The sequence below is a fragment of the Mizuhopecten yessoensis genome, unplaced genomic scaffold (genome assembly GCF_002113885.1).
Source record: "Mizuhopecten yessoensis strain PY_sf001 unplaced genomic scaffold, ASM211388v2 scaffold10275, whole genome shotgun sequence".
Lineage (NCBI taxonomy): Eukaryota > Metazoa > Mollusca > Bivalvia > Pectinida > Pectinidae > Mizuhopecten > Mizuhopecten yessoensis.
This window is the reverse complement of record NW_018408465.1, coordinates 602,984-621,122: the sequence shown is the minus strand read 5'-3', so window position 1 is coordinate 621,122 and position 18,139 is coordinate 602,984. Positions and strand designations below refer to the sequence as shown.

General features: G+C 37.1%; 1 protein-coding gene across 2 annotated transcripts in view; it reads right to left on the bottom strand.

Moving 5' to 3' along the window:
• Positions 1–3,680: 3,680 nt before the first annotated feature.
• The window catches only part of LOC110459969 (UHRF1-binding protein 1-like), a 94,693-nt gene continuing 80,234 nt past the window's right edge, over positions 3,681–18,139 (bottom strand). For both annotated transcript variants that reach the window (XM_021512548.1, XM_021512549.1), the window contains 8 exons: positions 15,158–15,264; positions 14,451–14,519; positions 12,434–13,592; positions 11,209–11,801; positions 10,683–10,839; positions 9,916–10,184; positions 8,100–8,202; positions 3,681–7,708 (listed from right to left, as the gene is read on the bottom strand). In XM_021512548.1, the coding sequence (XP_021368223.1) occupies positions 7,245–7,708; positions 8,100–8,202; positions 9,916–10,184; positions 10,683–10,839; positions 11,209–11,801; positions 12,434–13,592; positions 14,451–14,519; positions 15,158–15,264 (2,921 nt within the window). In that variant the 3' untranslated portion in view covers positions 3,681–7,244. The remainder of the gene's footprint in view (positions 7,709–8,099; positions 8,203–9,915; positions 10,185–10,682; positions 10,840–11,208; positions 11,802–12,433; positions 13,593–14,450; positions 14,520–15,157; positions 15,265–18,139) is intronic.

Genomic DNA, 18,139 nt, shown 5'->3' with positions numbered 1-18,139 from the left:
CCTTACCATCAGGATGACAGTAACATGTGTCAAGGCCTTACCATCAGGATGACAGTAACAAGTGTCAATTAAGGCCTTCCCATCAGGATAACAGTAACATGTGTCAAGGCCTTACCATCAGGATGACAGTAACATGTGTCAAGGCCTTACCATCAGGATGACAGTAACAAGTGTCAAGGCCTTCCCATCAGGATAACAGTAATATGTGTCAACACCTTTCCATTAGGATTCCATGTTCAACGGTGTTTCCATCAAGATATTATGCTCAGGAACAAGATATAAATACTACTTGAATTGCATCTCTTTTATATTGATTTCAAAAGACATATTGTTACCGAAAAACTTTTGCACAGACAAAATTTTAGGACAATATTTGCCTGAAGCATTAAGAATCCATATTTGTGAATTGTTATTTTCACCCTTATTCAAATGTTAGTATGTTATTATACACAGTGTATATGGTATGTGAGGACTAGTACTTGCAATAATGATAAATTCATCCTCATTATGAATTAAGGTTGAAAGAGAGGTTAAGTTTAACTGCAGAGAAAATGTCCTGGTATACAGTAGTCTTTTAGGAAATATGATTTAACGAGTGTAATGCTTTCTTTGGTACAGGTGTTTTAACTCTCATTCGAATAGTATTGTATCACATACAGATATGGCCTTTTTTTTCAATATAATGATAAAAGACAAGAAATGAAGAAAATAATTGTAGACACTGACAGAGAGTAAGTATAGCATTATCATTTTCTACTCTAGTTCTATAAATAAAACAAAATTGCATAGGTATATAGCAGAAAAAGTAACAAAATGTACTAGAAACAGCGAAATGATACTTCCATCCCGAGTAGCTTGGGTCGTTTGTCTCCAGTATTATTGTACATACATCCTCGATACTCCAGGGGTTACAGTCACTTACGCTCTCTACACCCCTGGAATATGTCATAGCAAAATCGAAACACTAACGGTAAAATTCACTGTCTTTGAAGTCGGTTGTTGCTACACTGTAAAGGACAAATTAAGGTATCAGCCTAGCGACTGATCAGGCTTTTTTTTACCTGATACCAATCAAATTGCTAGCCGCATGCCCTCAATTTTGCAATGACATAATCCAGGGGTGCAGAGAGCTAACTGAGTGTAACCCCTGGAGCATCGAGGATATTGTATATACTAATTTTCGCTGTCATTACTTGTTTACAGCTGATAAAGCCAACTTAGTCTTGATGTTGTAAACTCTACATGGGGCATTAGCTGGACTCACAAGGTTCAAACCAGACTGATTAAACTTAATTTTTAGCCAGACTAACAAGATTTCAGCGACACAGGCCAAAAGTGAGTGAGACATAAGGATCATTGTCCAACTGCAGACAGAACACTAGAGAGTTCTACTGTAGTTTTCACACATAGAGTAACCTCCCCTTAATTTTGTTTTGGATATATTACTGTAGTGGGATCGGGTCAAGGTACTATCCTGATCAAGTAGCCCAGTTGGTTAAAACCACAGCAGGTTACAAAACCTGGTATGTCTTAGTTGCAACATTGTTGATTTTTTTTGCTTATTTAAAATTTAATAATTTTTCATAAAAGTCGGGTAAGGAGTTTTTTTCTTTTCAGTGTAACATGAGATGGAAAATTGCATGGCCAGCCCAGGTCTCGAACCGAGAACCCTCCAAACTCTAGCTGGACGCTCTACTAATTGAGGTACCTGGTCACCGACGATCGACCCAGTCCAGTTTTGCTTCATAAGAAATGATATATCAAAGCTAACTGTCATGACTGTTAAACTGTTTCCAACTTATATTTATTCTTTGGTACATGAATCCTTAAACTATATGGATCCGACTTTTTTCTTGACAAACTATGGACAATGAATGACAGCAACAATACATTTCATTTGCCTACATAGTTATAACAAAATATATTAAATAATAAATATTGAGCAACTACAAAATATTTCAACAAATAAGAGGTAATACAGTCAACGAATACACCATAATAGATTGCTGCTCACAGATTGTGGGTGAAGAATGATGGATAACCGGATATCTTGGGTAAGTGGTTACCGTATTTGGTGTAATGAGCGCCCTTCCCCTTTGAAAACCCTTCCCTTTGTTTGCACTAATGATATAAGCACCCCCTTTTCCAAACATACCCACCATCCTTGTCAACTGTAGTTAACAAAACACTATACAATTTGTGTCAGACACTGGAGACTGGTGATCTGACAAGTGTTTTAGAAAAAGAGTGTGAACAATTTTGGACTTCTTGCTTGGAATGTGTCCAGGTGTTATAGTTGCTGTTACATGTAGCAATTATCATTATTGAAGTTTTGTTATCCTAAAAAAAATCCCCTTCGGCCATAAATTTCACATGCCCTGGGCACTAAATATGGCAAATATGGTTAGATAGATTTTGGGAAAGACAAATACTGGGGGCTAGGGATCAATCATTTTAAAATTAAACTTTAATTACTAGTTTACATCAATTGCAAAACAAGTTCTTTTTAAATTATATCAATTGCTCTTGTTGGCCTAGATGGTAGCGCCCAGGAGTTCTTAATGTGGGAATAACCAGAGAACCTGGAGAAAACCCGTGTTGATGGGCAGGTGACCCCATACCTTGTCACATCTGATCGGGGAATAAAACCATCTTTAAGTGCAATTTTGTGTAAATTTCAAATCAAATTTATTTTTTCAAAAATATTATTTCAATTGACAAAATAATTATCAAAAAAAATAACAGAAAAATTAATCTTAGCCATATCGTACAATTATTATCTACAAACAATGTGCAGAAAACAAATCTACAAAGTAAAACCATTTTATTGATGGAAAATTCTCATATTACGACTATACAAACAAAATTTCTCTAAAATGAGAAAATTAAATTTTGAAAAACCCTACTGCTGGGTTTCTTCAGTTAGTACATGACAAAATAAAATGATCCTAAGGTGTGAGCACTTCCAGGATATGGCATTTATGTGTTTTTAGATAGAGATCAAGGAAGTTTGTAAATGTAGTGAACTCTTATGTTAGCTTCCTCACAGACCAAACATAGGCTGTGCTTGATTTGTCGTAGGCAGGTTTAAAACGTGATGTGCTAGTCATGTGACCAGGATTGTTTGTGTATGATTAATTTAGAGGTAAAAAACTGGGACATATTTGTGTATTCATTTTCATTTTACAGATCAAAAACGTTTGTGTTTGATTGTTTTAAAGATTATAAACATTGAAGTATGATCATTTTTGTGTTTGACCTATAACATTGGACTAACGGCATACAGGAAAATAAAACTACTAAAATGGTTGTAAATCATAAATACATCCCTGCTCCCACTTTGATCTAAATAAGAGTCAGAAGCAAATTTTACTAAAGAAACTGAGCGAAATGTTAAGTCTACCAAAAGTCAGTGAAGCAGAAAATCTAGGTCACGGTGACCTACATTTGATATATTGGTGTAGTAATTATGATCTATCCACAAGTAAAATCTGATGACTTTTCGACTTTCAAGACATGTATTCTTATAACGGAGTTACATGCAAAAATTCATGATCGCAGCAGGGGGAGGCATCATTAGCTTAACTCATTCACCCCTGAAGACACATTTGAACTCCTCCAACTCAAAGGTTGGAATAGTTCATTATGAAATTGCAGTGGTGAATGAGTTAACGGAAAATAATATATATTTCAAACACTATAATGTAAATCTGATAGAAATAAATAAATAAAAAATACTAAAAAAAGGGATCAGAAATATGTCTCCTTGCAGAAAGCTATGCATTATCATCAACTGTGATTGTAAATTCATTATTGCTAAAATCAAACTATAGGGTTACTATATATATATTTATATTATGAAAGCATTCTGATTAAAACATTTATGTTACCGGTATCCTAGCTATTATGTTAATATAGGATTTCATCATTGGTCAGATTGTCACTCCGATAAATCCGACGACATTTTATGGGACACCATTGATAAAACATGGTCTGTTTTTATCTTTCAATAAGCCAACGGGCAACACATAATCTCTAACTCATAGTAGCTGGACCGGCGTTTTACAGGACACCGAAATAGCATTTGTTGGCATTTCGAAGTATATGAGTGGGCTTATTACCAGATGTGGGCTTATTGTGGGAAAAATACAAAATACAACCAAGGATAAAATGGCAACAGATTCTTGAATAACACAATAACATAATGTTTATCCATTATCAATGGTTAGACAAAACAAAAATATACAAACAGAAATCACAAACAAAAAGTATGAAATTAATAAGATATGTTAATACAGTGAAAAAGCATCACTTTTACAGCTTGGCTGTGTACACATGAGTTTAACATAAGCCACCTTAACACACATGGGACACACAGTTTCAAATTCTGCGGAGTTTGTAGAAGCAATACTATTCAAAAACATATTCCTTTAGGAATAGGTCTTCAAAATGAGGTAAATTATGATATTTTTTTTTTTTTTTAATTAAAATTGCAACACTCATACACTAAATTGTTCGCATGTGAAACTGACTTCAAACAACTTCTTGGTATAAAAGGGGATTAAGATAGTTGTACACAGTACTGAAGACTCAAGGAAATTATTATACATGTATATAATGCACCAATATAGGCTTACAGTGTTACAGCTATTTGAAGACAAAAGCATGGCACTTCTATCTATGTTTACTTTAAGCATTACATTGGCTGTCATTGGACATATTATTTATCATATCATTCATAAAGAATGTTTCTTTTATTATGCTTCTACCCTGGGGGGTGATATAGACTCTTAATCTACTCTGGTGATGCAACCTGATAAAGACTCATTATCTGCCAAGGGGACATAACCAGATACAGAAACCCACTCATTAGAAAACTTTTTGCAGTGGGAAAAATAATTCACACTTTTTACTGGCCTAAGGCCACCCCAAAATCATTGAATTCTAAAATTTTCTGATAAAACTGTTAGTCCATTGTCCTCATGTTTGAGATATACATTCATTACTTGTTTACTTGAATGGAAGACAAAAGACGAAAAGAAAAATAAATACATTAAAGAAAAAAAACAACAACATAAATTCCTAATCACATAATCTCTAACTCAAAGAAGGGGAAGGTTAATTAATTAAAATTTGTTGTTCGTTTCTACTGAATTGCAATATATATGGATGGGCTTATTAACAGGCATGGGCTTATTGTTGGATAAATATGGTAAGATATCACGCTCATTGTCATTGCTTACTACAGGGTATTTAAATGATGCTATTACCAGTGTATAAGTCACTGGTATATTAACTTTATGCTTGAATTAAAGCAATTTGCAAACAAACCTTTTGCAAACGAAAAATAAAACAAAATTAACGTACTATAAATAATCAACTTCAAGGATCTGAAATTCAATAATTGTCTATGTGGAGAGATATAAATGGTTGTACAACTTGTTGGAATATAAGGCCTATTTTTGATGGTCGGTCAGTTTACGGCAAATATTTAATATTTTAATTCAGGCCTTATGGTAAACGCATTACAGATTTGACACTATTTACGCTCAACATTATTGCCGATGATCTTCTGGTAACATTCATAATTCAGAGCCCCCGTCAATACTAAAGGCAGGATCTATATTCAATGGCAACTACTAGCACTAACATCTTAATATTGCTACAAGGTCAACTTAACACAGAAAAGCTTCTTAATGAACATAAATAAGCAATAAGTATCACACAATCATCCTGTATTACGCAACCAAAATCAGTATTTTGAATAAGTCAAGAGAATGAAATGTATCAAAAGGGATAAACTATAATAACTTATTGGTTTTCAAAATTCACACAAATATTACACTCTTCTATAACTATACAATTTTTATAACATGTCAAGCAAGTACTAACCTCAACTAGTTTTGTTGTGAAACAGTCAATGGCACTCTTTAAAGTTTCTTCTAGCATAATCACAGTCCCATGACTAGCATTCATATTGTTCAGACTAATGTTACTCAGGGCTATTACAGGTGAAAATAAGTCTTCGCTGTTCACAAATTTCTCCCCCTGTCCATCATAATGCAATGGTCTGATCGATTATCTTAACAATTACATTATTTTTTGAAATGGGGGACCGAAATTGTGCCTTGATAGTATCCATGGTTTCAAATAACAAGAGGGTATCCATGATTACAAAATGTATAAAGAGTAACCATAGTTACACAAAGGAAAAGTATCCATGGTTACACAAAATATGAGTATCAATGGTTACAGGAAGTAACATTAGTATCCATGGTAACACAAAGAATTAGAAATATACATAACTAAACAAAGATTGAGTATCCATGGTTACACATAGTATAAGGATTATCCATGGTTACACAAAATATGAGTATCCATGGTTACACAAAATATAAGTATCCAAGGTTACACCAAGAAAGACTAGTATCCATGGTTACACAAAATTTGAGGAGTATCTATGGTTACACAAAATATGAATATCCAGGGTTACACCAAGAAAGACTAGTATCCATGGTTACACAAAGTTAGAGGAGTATCCATGGTTACACAAAGTTTGAGGAGTATCCATGGTTACACAAAGTATGAGGAGTATCCATGTTTACACAAAGTTTGAGGAGTATCCATGGTTACACAAAATACGAGTATCCAAGGTTACACCAAGTAAGACTAGTATCCATGGTTACACAAAGTAGGAGGAGTATCCATGGTTACACAATACAAGAGTAGTATCATGACTATACAAAGTAAAAGGAATCTCCATGGTTTTGAATAGTAAGAGTTGTATTCGTGGTCACACAAAGAATGACAATAACCATGGTCACACTAAGTAAGAGTACTATAATGGCTACTTAAAAGTATGTAAAGTCTCCGTGGTTACACAAAATATGAATAGTACCCATGATTATACATCACAGGCATGATTTAAATCCATATGGCATAAAATGTACATCATCTTACCCATATGGAAAAAGATTATAGTACAGACAAAATTCTGGATACCAAACAATTTCCACCAACAACACAGTGATATGATAAAACAAATCATCGTGTCAACTCTCAGTCATGTTAAGATAAACTCTCATTCGTTATATGGTTGATTGCCATGGCAACAGTCTCTCATTCATATCTTTCAACAATCCCCATGACAACACTTGCATACAGAACTGTCACCCTGGCAACATTCTCCCTCAGATAAACCCATCCGTTACGAGCCAGCACTATTTGCGTAGCCCAAGCTGTGGTTAACTGTGATGGTCGATGTGTCGTCGCCGCGACTCAGACTGAAACAGTTCATCCTGTAGAAGTTTGAGCGTGTCAAGTAGAGAATCCTTTTCCTTTGTCAGGGTACTGATCTCGTCTTCCTGAACGATGATCTTTTGCTGGAGTTTCAGATTCTCAGCTATCACCGCGTTCGCATGAATCTCGCTGTCGTTGGTGCCATTACTTGGTAATGAAATCTTATACAGTTTACTTTGCAGGTTTTCGTTTTCTTTTTGTATACTTTCCATATCTTGTTGCACTTTTCGATTTAACTGTTTTTGGCTTTGTAGGAGATTAGACATTTCCTGTAAAGATTTCTTGAGTTGTTGATTCTCTAATAACAAGGACTGATGCGAAGGTGACGATGGTCTCCCTTCCTCCTTGTCCTCCGTCTGTTGTCCTGACAACTCTTTTGTTTCAGGGCCGCTTGACAAGACGGACTCGGCTGAAATAAGAATTACAAATTTGATAAAATCGTAGCTCACAATCTTTAATATCATCAATAGCTATTTTTTCAGTTTTGAAGTGATGAATTGATGGCTAAATTATATTAACCTACCTTTATTTTAAACAGACGTCATATTGAATACCAGGTACAGAAAATAGTACAGGTAAATACCCAAATACAGCATGAAAGTAAATCTTTGTAGAAAGATAACAGGTGTATATTTTTTAATCTTCTTACAATTAAAGCTTTTCTGATGCTAATAAGAACCCGACACCACATTTTGAATTATTCCATGACTTCAATAATTTGTCATCTAAGTTCTGATACAAAAGAAATGATTTCTCTTAATCTATAAAATCAAACTGTATTTTTTTAACACAATATTTACCTGTTAAATGGAAGATGCCGTCGTACCCACGAGATATGGCCAGCTTGTGGACCATACACTCCATAGGGGGACCAGGTGGTATATTGGGCTTTGGAGCATCATCCTTGAAATAAATAAAATACTTCATCAAAATAAGCCTGCGACAGGAATAGCGGAAAATTTCATCAGTCAGAGACAGAACTTAAGAAAAGTAACATAAGGCATGACCTAGTTCTGAGCCCCGTTTTTCAAAAATGTTTTGTTGATCATGAGCTAACAATGTTGTATAAGCATGGACAGCGACTCATTAAAATTTAACAACGTCATTACTGTTGTTTAGAGTTAACGATTCCCTTTTAACAACATTTTAGCTTAATGATAGTTTCAGGTAGCAGTATACAGTAGAGGGTTGTGGCCATGGGTGATATTTTTGTTAAATGGCTATCCCATGTATAATGATATGTAAAAAAAATATAAAAATAAAACTGTACTAAAATTGGTATAAGCATGATGAAGTGGGCTATGTGAGCTTCACATTTGTAAAAAAAAGAGAAGATTTTTTTGGTTCGAGAATAAAATTTTGGCCATAATCTGAAAAGGTGCCTACACATGAAAAGCTAGCTTTACAATTTCAGACAGAACTTAGGGAAAAAAATCCTAGTTGCGGGGGTCAAATTTTGGGTCAAAAATAGCAATTTTTGGCATTTTTTGGTAATTTTTGATGTGGTAACCATGGTTTTCACACAAGTGACATACATAGAAAAAAGAGGTTTATACACTTCTCAGTACTTTATATGTATTGTAAATGTAATGCAGTTTACAAATATATATACATGTATACATGTGTTGTGTAGGGTAAATCCGCTGTGTTTACATTTCCTCGACATGTGCCTTGTTTATCAGAGTCGGGCCATTTCTACTGTATACTGCTACCTCGGGGCCCTGATGATTAAGTTCTTTAATTATTACATATGATACACAACTTTCCGAGTACTGAATACTGGGAAATTTTCCCTGCAGTTTCACTTTCGCCCTCCTGAATTTATCATGAGAGCGAATATTAGTACACAACATGTAATATATAGAGGGTTTTACAGGAGTGTCCATGTCATATTGAATTTATTAAACAAGGTAAATAATTTTGATACACGAATGTAAGATTCTATTTATCACATAACATTCATAATTTGAAAAAAAAAATCAAAAATTCAAACACGATTATGTGTTCCCAGCTGACTCTATATAGTCAAAACCAAAGCACTGACTACTCCAATCATAGTATTGTCGTTCAGCGCAGTGCAAATTAGTTTTAAATGCAATGAAAGTAATACTAGAATATACATTTCAAATTCATTTGAAATAACAGTAAATGTAGCATATGGTGTAGTAAATTAAAGAAGTACCTTTAGTGGTGTAGGAATATGTTCCCACGGTTTTGACCAATCGCAGCACCTTTAGGTTTTATTACACGTGTGTAATACCACATTTATGACATGGCCTTATTACACAGTAAAATAGGTTACCTATTTGATAAATAGTTATTACCTTTGAACGGCGAAATTAACACTAAGCGAACTTGGATTTGATCGGCAAAGGGCGAATATTTGTCTAGGCGAAAGTTCCCCGTTATACAGTATTCTATCGGAAAATATGGATGGTTGTCTCCCCTATAACAACCTATTTACTTGTATGTGAAGGTTAACAGATATGTTCCTAATAATACTCCGAAACTAATTACATAATTTCTTAAGCTAACATTACTTCAAGCTTTAGTAATTTTATTTTGAAAAGTTTAGCCTTTCGTGACAATAATAAGAGGCGAACACTGCAGCCTGACCTTCAGCGATAGGTTGAAGTCGCTGACTGTGACATGCATCGGTAGGGCTTGCCCGGTCGATTCGTCCTCCACAAATTTGGCCATGTTAGCGAGACTGGAGGTGTTGAAGGCGAGTCCACACTTCTCTGCCATTACACTTAGGTAGCCCGGTGAATCTGTCTGCGTCGTGATTGGTAACTCGGCATCAGCTCCTGGTCCGGACACAATCTTCAGTTTGATTGTGAAGGTTTTCAGATCATCTGGTGAAATCTCGCTCTGGCCAAACATTCCTGAGTACGAGCAAAATATAACATAATACATTAACAACATACTCTCCAACTAATGAAACAAGCAAGCTTGAGAGTATCATAAAGAAAAATAATAAAGAAAACCTGAGCTTTGAGGGTTTTCTTTGAATAATAAAATTCATTTATTTCCCCTGCAGTTATTGGTTTCCCCTTGATGAATCAGGTTTGCCAGGATAAAACATAATTAATTGAGAGGAAACAAAGAATCGTGTTTCCCTGAAAGGGCAAACAATATTTTATTATACTAAAAAAAGACAACAGTTGAGATGATCAGGCTTCTGTGCTATTGTTGTCATCTGTTGTCATTAGCAACTCAGTTGTAGTACGTACATTTTCCTTATTTTCTAGAGAATTTCCAAATAAAGGAAATATGAACGGGGAAACTCAAGTGTGTCAGGAGAACATAATGTTTTATTTCCTTGTTATGTGATCAATATAAATGAGATTAGCAGATGCGGTATATTTAACCGGTGTGCGGACCTGGTGTGGAGGTGAACTTGTTGTAGAAGTCCTCATAGTACATGTTACCAGGCTGGTTGGTGCTGAGGTGGCGTGTCTGGATCCGAATCGCTGTATCACTTCCATCATTTTGCATCAGAATCTCAGAACCCCGCACACGAAATGCAATCACTGAAACCTGCAGGCAAGGAAACTTATTCAAGTTCTTTTTTTACGTTTAATAAAGTTGATATTGTGTTTTTCAAAGGTTATTACCATTATGAAAAGAATGAAATTATAAGAACAAGATATAAAACAGGGTTGTATAATATCATAATGACAGTAATAACCCACAGGCAGATTTTCACAAATAACTCATACTAAATTCTGAAAATTTTCTCTAGCCCTAAAATAAAATTTGCTAGATCTGGGCATTGGGCTAGTGGAAGTTTTAAAAGTAACAAACAGAATCGTTATTGAAATGTCCGTCCTGAAGAAATAGCTCTCAAGAAATAGATCTTCAGTCTATCTAAATTCACAATTAATTCATAATTATTCTCCGACTCACCAGTTCTCTGCCCTTTGTGGCCGCAGAGCTCTCAGCGTATAAGCTGGACATATCGTCCTGCATATCTGTGTCGGTGGATGACGCTGTCTCCGATGCTCCAATATTAGGGTGGTGAAACGCAGGCATCTCGGTTTCCTCTAAATTCAACATCTCAAAGTCTAGGTCGTCGTCAGAGTTGTCCGTTCTTATACTCATGGTATCACAATCGTCAATTTCTTCGTTTGAGTCTATTTTCGCTTTAATTTTGTCCGTCAGACCAGTAATACCGGACAAGGCAGATGTGAATGATTTTTTCATCTGATCAGCTGCCTTGTTGGCCGATTTCTTCATTTGCTGGGAACCTGATCCACGAGATCCAAAGCTGGAGTCGTAGCCAGACGAGGAATCGTGGTGGTTGTCGGCGAGGCCCTGACTTGAGTGGGATATCTGGGCCGACACAAACATCCCTTGGTTGCTGTGTTCCTCGACTCCCGTCAGCCCCAAGCCCGTGTGACACTGGATCTTGGAATCGCTGAGGGACTTGGAGATGGCTGTGTGGGAGGAGCACTGTGACCCAGAGTCCACAATGCTATCATTGACCCTAATGTCCTCATCTAAAACGTAAAAAGAAAAAGTGTCTGTACATTATTCACAACTTAATATTTAGATCTATCAATCTTTTACAACTTGTTACAAACAAGCGATTTATTTAGTACCCTTTTGTTGTAAACATGTGTTCGACTGTTCTTTGACTATCAAAATCCAAAGTTGCTCGAGTTATGACAGAAAGTGAAACAAAAATTGCTATATATCCCTGCATTATCTCATCATGAGTATGCAATAAATTCAATGGTAATGTGGCTTACCTCGTTTCCAAGATAATTTGATCACTGAATTTATCTCCCATTAGGCCAACACATGATTTCTTACTCAAAGAAGGGGGTTGGGCTTATTACTGGACTATAAAATAGCATTGATTTGAATTTCTACTAAACTACAATAGATATGGATGGGCTTATTACCAAAGACGGGCTTATGTCGCAAGATAAGTACAGTACCCTCATTCTATAGTTGCCCATTTCATTGTAAATTTTATTTATCATACAGCATTCACCTGGTTGTCCTTTCCCATCTACATATTTTTAAATATCTACCTGCTACAGGTCCATCCACGTTAGTTCTTAAATGTGTCCAATTGTGCCTTCCCATTGATATGATTATCATTCATTCAATGGTTTTTACATACCCTCTGTTACAAGTCCTAGGTCGAGGTCAATCTGCTGAGAGCCTTCGTCCTTCATATATCCCTCCTCCATCAGATCTCCGTCTCGTAGACTTGCCCCAGACGGGCTAGCAGGCATGTTGTGTGTGAAGGGAAGTAACTCTGCCACATAAGGGCACACCATGACAAACTCCAGGTCAGGTACCACAAGTGGGACAGAAAATGTGGTGGGCGAGTCGGACACTCCCAGGAAATGTTCTACATCCACTGACAACTGAGTTTGGAAGACCGTAAAAGATTCTAAAAGTCTCATTAGAAACAGGTACTGGGAATGACTCATCTGGGCTTTTACTGGCCCGCCAACCTTAGCCACAATGTTGTAGTTGGCCAGCTGTGAACTCTGACCTTTATCCTCGGGTTTCAAGGATATGTTCGTTTTATCACAAGATGACGGATTGTCGTCGGGACTTGTGTCGTATGATTCGCTGTCTGTTGAGTAATATTCCTTGAGAAGTTTTCGTGCTGGGCGGTCTCTCTGTGGAGACACGGAGTTGTATGGGTCCCCGTCTGGGGATGGCGGAAAGGAGCCGGCATTACTACTTCCCCTTCTGCTATTTCCACTGATGCCGACCACATCAAGCTGGTTATTTTGGCAGAGTTTGGTTTCTGCCTCGTCCATCACTATTGGCATGCAGAACCAGAGAGACACTGGCACCGACTCCACAAAAGGAATCGGGCGGGACTTGGAAACGGGCACACCTACAAACTCCAGCCATGCCTGATCGGCACACACACTCCAGACATCAAAGCTAGCATTACGCTTCAAGGTGTTGGTTTTGAGGAGCTTGGCAATGGCTTCTGACCCTGCCTGAGATTCAATGCCCTGGGGTAACCGACCTGCCACTAGGTCTTTGGCATAACGCTGCATATAAGCATTGTCTTGTCCGTTAGCAAACATACTGAAGTGAGGGGACAGGCTTATCAGCGGATTGTTGTTGTTAGGGTACTGTAAGGAAGTAAAGAGATGGCCGTCCTTATACTGACGAAGCACCTCAGCGAGATCTGCCCGGCCTGTGTGTTCTTCTACATGGGTGTTAGTGACACAGATTTTGGACACTTGTAACTGAACACCCTCTGGCCTGTCAGGCTGACTCTCGACCTTCTTCTCAGCCGACACTATCACCTGCAACAAAATTAAATTCATTATTACTATAAGTCGACAGCAAAACAAATCTGTTGACGTGACGGCATTAGTGCTCCTTCAATCACTAGAGCGATTGCAAGCCAAGAAAAAAGACTTATACTGGACAAATGCATTGCTTTTCTTACGCATGTGATCCTGACCACTTTTAGATGTGTTGACACTAAATTCCCAACAAGTGCAACCTTGACCACAACTGATCTCAGACATAATGAATGTATATATAGTCAAACATTGGTTTCCAAAAATGTTTTACAGAATTTTTTGTAAACAGGAATGGTCACCTCCAGATAGTAGCCCAGGACTTGGTTGTATCATATATATATATAAACCTCACAACTACTGTGAACATACTAGTTCTAGTACACTCAAACCTCAACACATTATCTAATTTTATCAGATTAGTATATTAGCGTTACCATAATATATGCAGTAGTAAACCATTAGAACACTGACCGGTCAGCAAGAGTCCCGTCATGTGCCTGACCATGCATATGGACTAATTTTAAACATCCTTGACCTTGACCTTAAAACCTTTTCGAACCCCTATCGCACATCTACATATCACAATGTATCACCTTGCCAAATTTCAGAAAGGTTAATCATTCCAGGAAAATCTCCGGAAAACCAAAGTGTGGACAGACACACAGTGATTACTTATCTCCGGTAAGGCGCAATAACAGAAACTTAAATTTGCTTAATCTTGATTTAGACCAAAACATTTTTTAATTGTGAAAAAGCCCTGAATTAAGTTTACAGTAGATCCAGTTTTCAAGTTTTCTAATTATTGGATTCATGTTTGATAGTAACACACTATAAATCTTGGTGTAGTGTACCTACCCTTGGCATTAGGGCCTCAATCTTGATGTCAACGTGTTGTTTAGGGGTGTCGTCCAACATCTCTGGTGTCTAAAATTCGTAAACATGTAAAACAATCATTTTACCTCAAAAACCATACTTAGTGTACATCATTAATAATTTATCAAATTAAATCCTAAACTCCATCATGTTGATTTTATTTCATTTCAGGAAAAATTTGTTGTTACATGTAATAACAAATGGATTGAAAACAGTCAAAACCTCTATACTGTATACCAGAAAACCTTATCCCAGTCAAATACTCGCCTTTCACTGGTAAAATCTATATTTTCCCAGTGTTAATTTCGTACTTATTTCACCTGTAATGACTATATGTGGTAGTGGTATATGGTGTGTATTAATATTCGGTGTCAATTTCGCCCTTATCATTGAAGGAAAAAAAGGTAAAAATTAAAGTATGACAAAAAATATTGCTGTAAACAGAAATTATATAATTATTATGTTAACCCTTTCACCACTGTAGACCATAATGAACTCATCCAGATCAATGTATGGTAGAGTCTACCAGAGTTACATAGGGGGTGAAAGGGTTAATACCAAACCAAGTGCACCTTTTGCATTTTGCAAAAATCGTCTTTCAATCACTATCATGATAAAACCTTAATGTATATTTTGCGATACCAGTGTCACTGTTAATTGGGGGGTTAACGTTGAATATGGTAACCTACCACTGACTGGGACAGGTTCAGCATGAAGAAGTTGACCCACAGCAGTGTCAGGTAGTCCAGGTTGAGTCGGATCGGGTTTACCAGCATGTACAGGTTAGCATGGGGCACTGAAAATAATACAAGACATATATATATATATAGGCATGACAAACAGGGAAAAAGAAAAGTGTAATGCACTGAAATAATACAGGTAATTTCTAAACAGCCTTGAGGGGAGATAACTCCAACTGTACAGGCAAGTGTGGACACTGAAATAATACAGGATAAATCTATACCTAGCCATGGCATATACAGGGGAAATAACTCCAACAGTACTTGTTAGTGTGGGTTGCTGAAATAATGCATGACATATCTGTTCAGTAACGCCATACAATGCGAACAAACTCCAGCTCTTCTATAGGTTAGAATGGGATGGGATGGGTGGGGGTCAGCGTGGAGAACTGAAATAATACAGTATATGTTAGTATGGAAGACGAATATAATAAAGGACTCACACAAATATACTATGACAGACAGCATACTTGCCAACTCCCAATTTTGGACCCTTTTATTTAGTATTTTCAACCAGCGAATATGACATACGACACACAGGAGCAGTACAGGTTATTGTGGGGCACTGAAACAACACAGGACGTACATTATATACAGCACTATGACATACAACACACAGGAGTAGTACAGGTTATTGTGGGGCACTGAAACAACACAGGACACACATTATATACAGAACTATGACATACCACACACAGGAGCAGTACAGGTTATTCTGGGGCAATGAAACAACACAGGACGTACATTATATACAGCACTATGAGATACAACACACAGGAGTAGTACAGGTTATTGTGGGGCACTGAAACAACACCGGACGTACATTATATACAGCACTATGACATACAACACACAGGAGAAGTACAGGTTATTGTGGGGCACTGAAACAACACCGGACGTACATTATATACAGCACTATGACATACAACACACAGGAGTAGTACAGGTTATTGTGGGGCAATGAAACAACACAGGACGTACATTAAATACAGCAATATGACATACGACACACAGGAGCAGTACAAGTTATTGTGGGGCACTGAAACAACACAGGACACACATTATATACAGAACTATGACATACCACACACAGGAGCAGTACAGGGTATTGTGGGACACTGAAACAACACAGGACACACATTATATACAGCACTATGACATACGACACACAGGAGCAGTGCAAGTTATTGTGGGGCACTGAAACAACACAGGACACACATTATATACAGAACTATGACATACCACACACAGGAGCAGTACAGGTTATTGTGGGGCAATGAAACAACACAGGACGTACATTAAATACAGCAATATGACATACGACACACAGGAGCAGTACAAGTTATTGTGGGGCACTGAAACAACACAGGACACACATTATATACAGCATTATGACATACCACACACAGGAGCAGTACAGGTTATTCTGGGGCAATGAAACAACACAGGACGTACATTATATACAGCACTATGAGATACAACACACAGGAGTAGTACAGGTTATTGTGGGGCACTGAAACAACACAGGACACACATTATATACAGAACTATGACATACCACACACAGGAGCAGTACAGGGTATTGTGGGACACTGAAACAACACAGGACACACATTATATACAGAACTATGACATACCACACACAGGAGCAGTACAGGTTATTGTGGGACACTGAAACAACACAGGACACAGATTATATACAGCACTATGACATACCACACACAGGAGCAGTACAAGTTATTGTGGGGCACTGAAACAACACAGGACACACATTATATACAGCATTATGACATACCACACACAGGAGCAGTACAGGTTATTGTGGGGCAATGAAACAACACAGGACGTACATTATATACAGCACTATGACATACCACACACAGGAGCAGTACAGGTTATTGTGGGACACTGAAACAACACAGGACGTATCTACAGCCATGATATAACTCAACAACATAAAAATCACAACACAATAATGGCCACATATATTCTTGTATTCGGGGCATAACTATGGTCTGGAAACCTTTGTGATCACAGATCGACGGCCAGACAGACGTTTTACAACTAAAACTGTACACTGTGGCTGGGGTATGATAGATGGGAGTCTACCGGTAGTTATACTAACATGCCAAGTTTACAAGTGTATCCTCCAGAAATCGATAAATCTCACAGATGAAGAAGATTTTACCCTTACACACATTCTCTTGTTCTCATATTTACATATAGCTAAGAAAAAGGTCGTTTAGGAAGCAGTTTTTAAACTCTTCTTAACATTTTCGTCATAAGTTTTGTTAGAATTACAACCTTATAAATGTCAGAATTAAAATTTTCCACAGGCACCTTGCTGTGCCACTTCACTTGATTTTTATCAGCAGTTTTCTAAGACAAGACAGAAATCATGAAGACAGTAAAACAACATTATGCAACAAAAACTTGCTGTTGATATTCTAATACATTTATGTGAAAAAAAATTAAAAAAATCAGACATTTATTATTACCATTTTCTCTTTAAGACAAGAGGCCCAATGGGCCTGCATCGCTCAACTGTTATTAATCTAACACTTGTAATCTAAAGATTTCATAAGAACCTATTAAAAGATTTAAACATATGATGCCTCTGACCTTGATTGTTGAACGAGGACATTAGGTTGAAAGTGGATCAAGGTCATTCATTTGAACTAACATGGTAGTCCTTCATCCCAGCATGCTACAGGCTCAATTTCAGTACCCTAGCCCTTTTGCTTATTGAAAAGAAGTCGCTTGAAGATTGTACGACATTTGACCCCTGTGACCTTGAAAGTTGGTCAAGGTCATTCATTTGAACAAACTTGGTAGTCCTTCATCCCAGCATGCTACAGGCCTAATTTCAGTACCCTGGCCCTTTTGGTTATTGAGAAGAAGTTGTTTGAAGATTTTACGACATTTGACCCC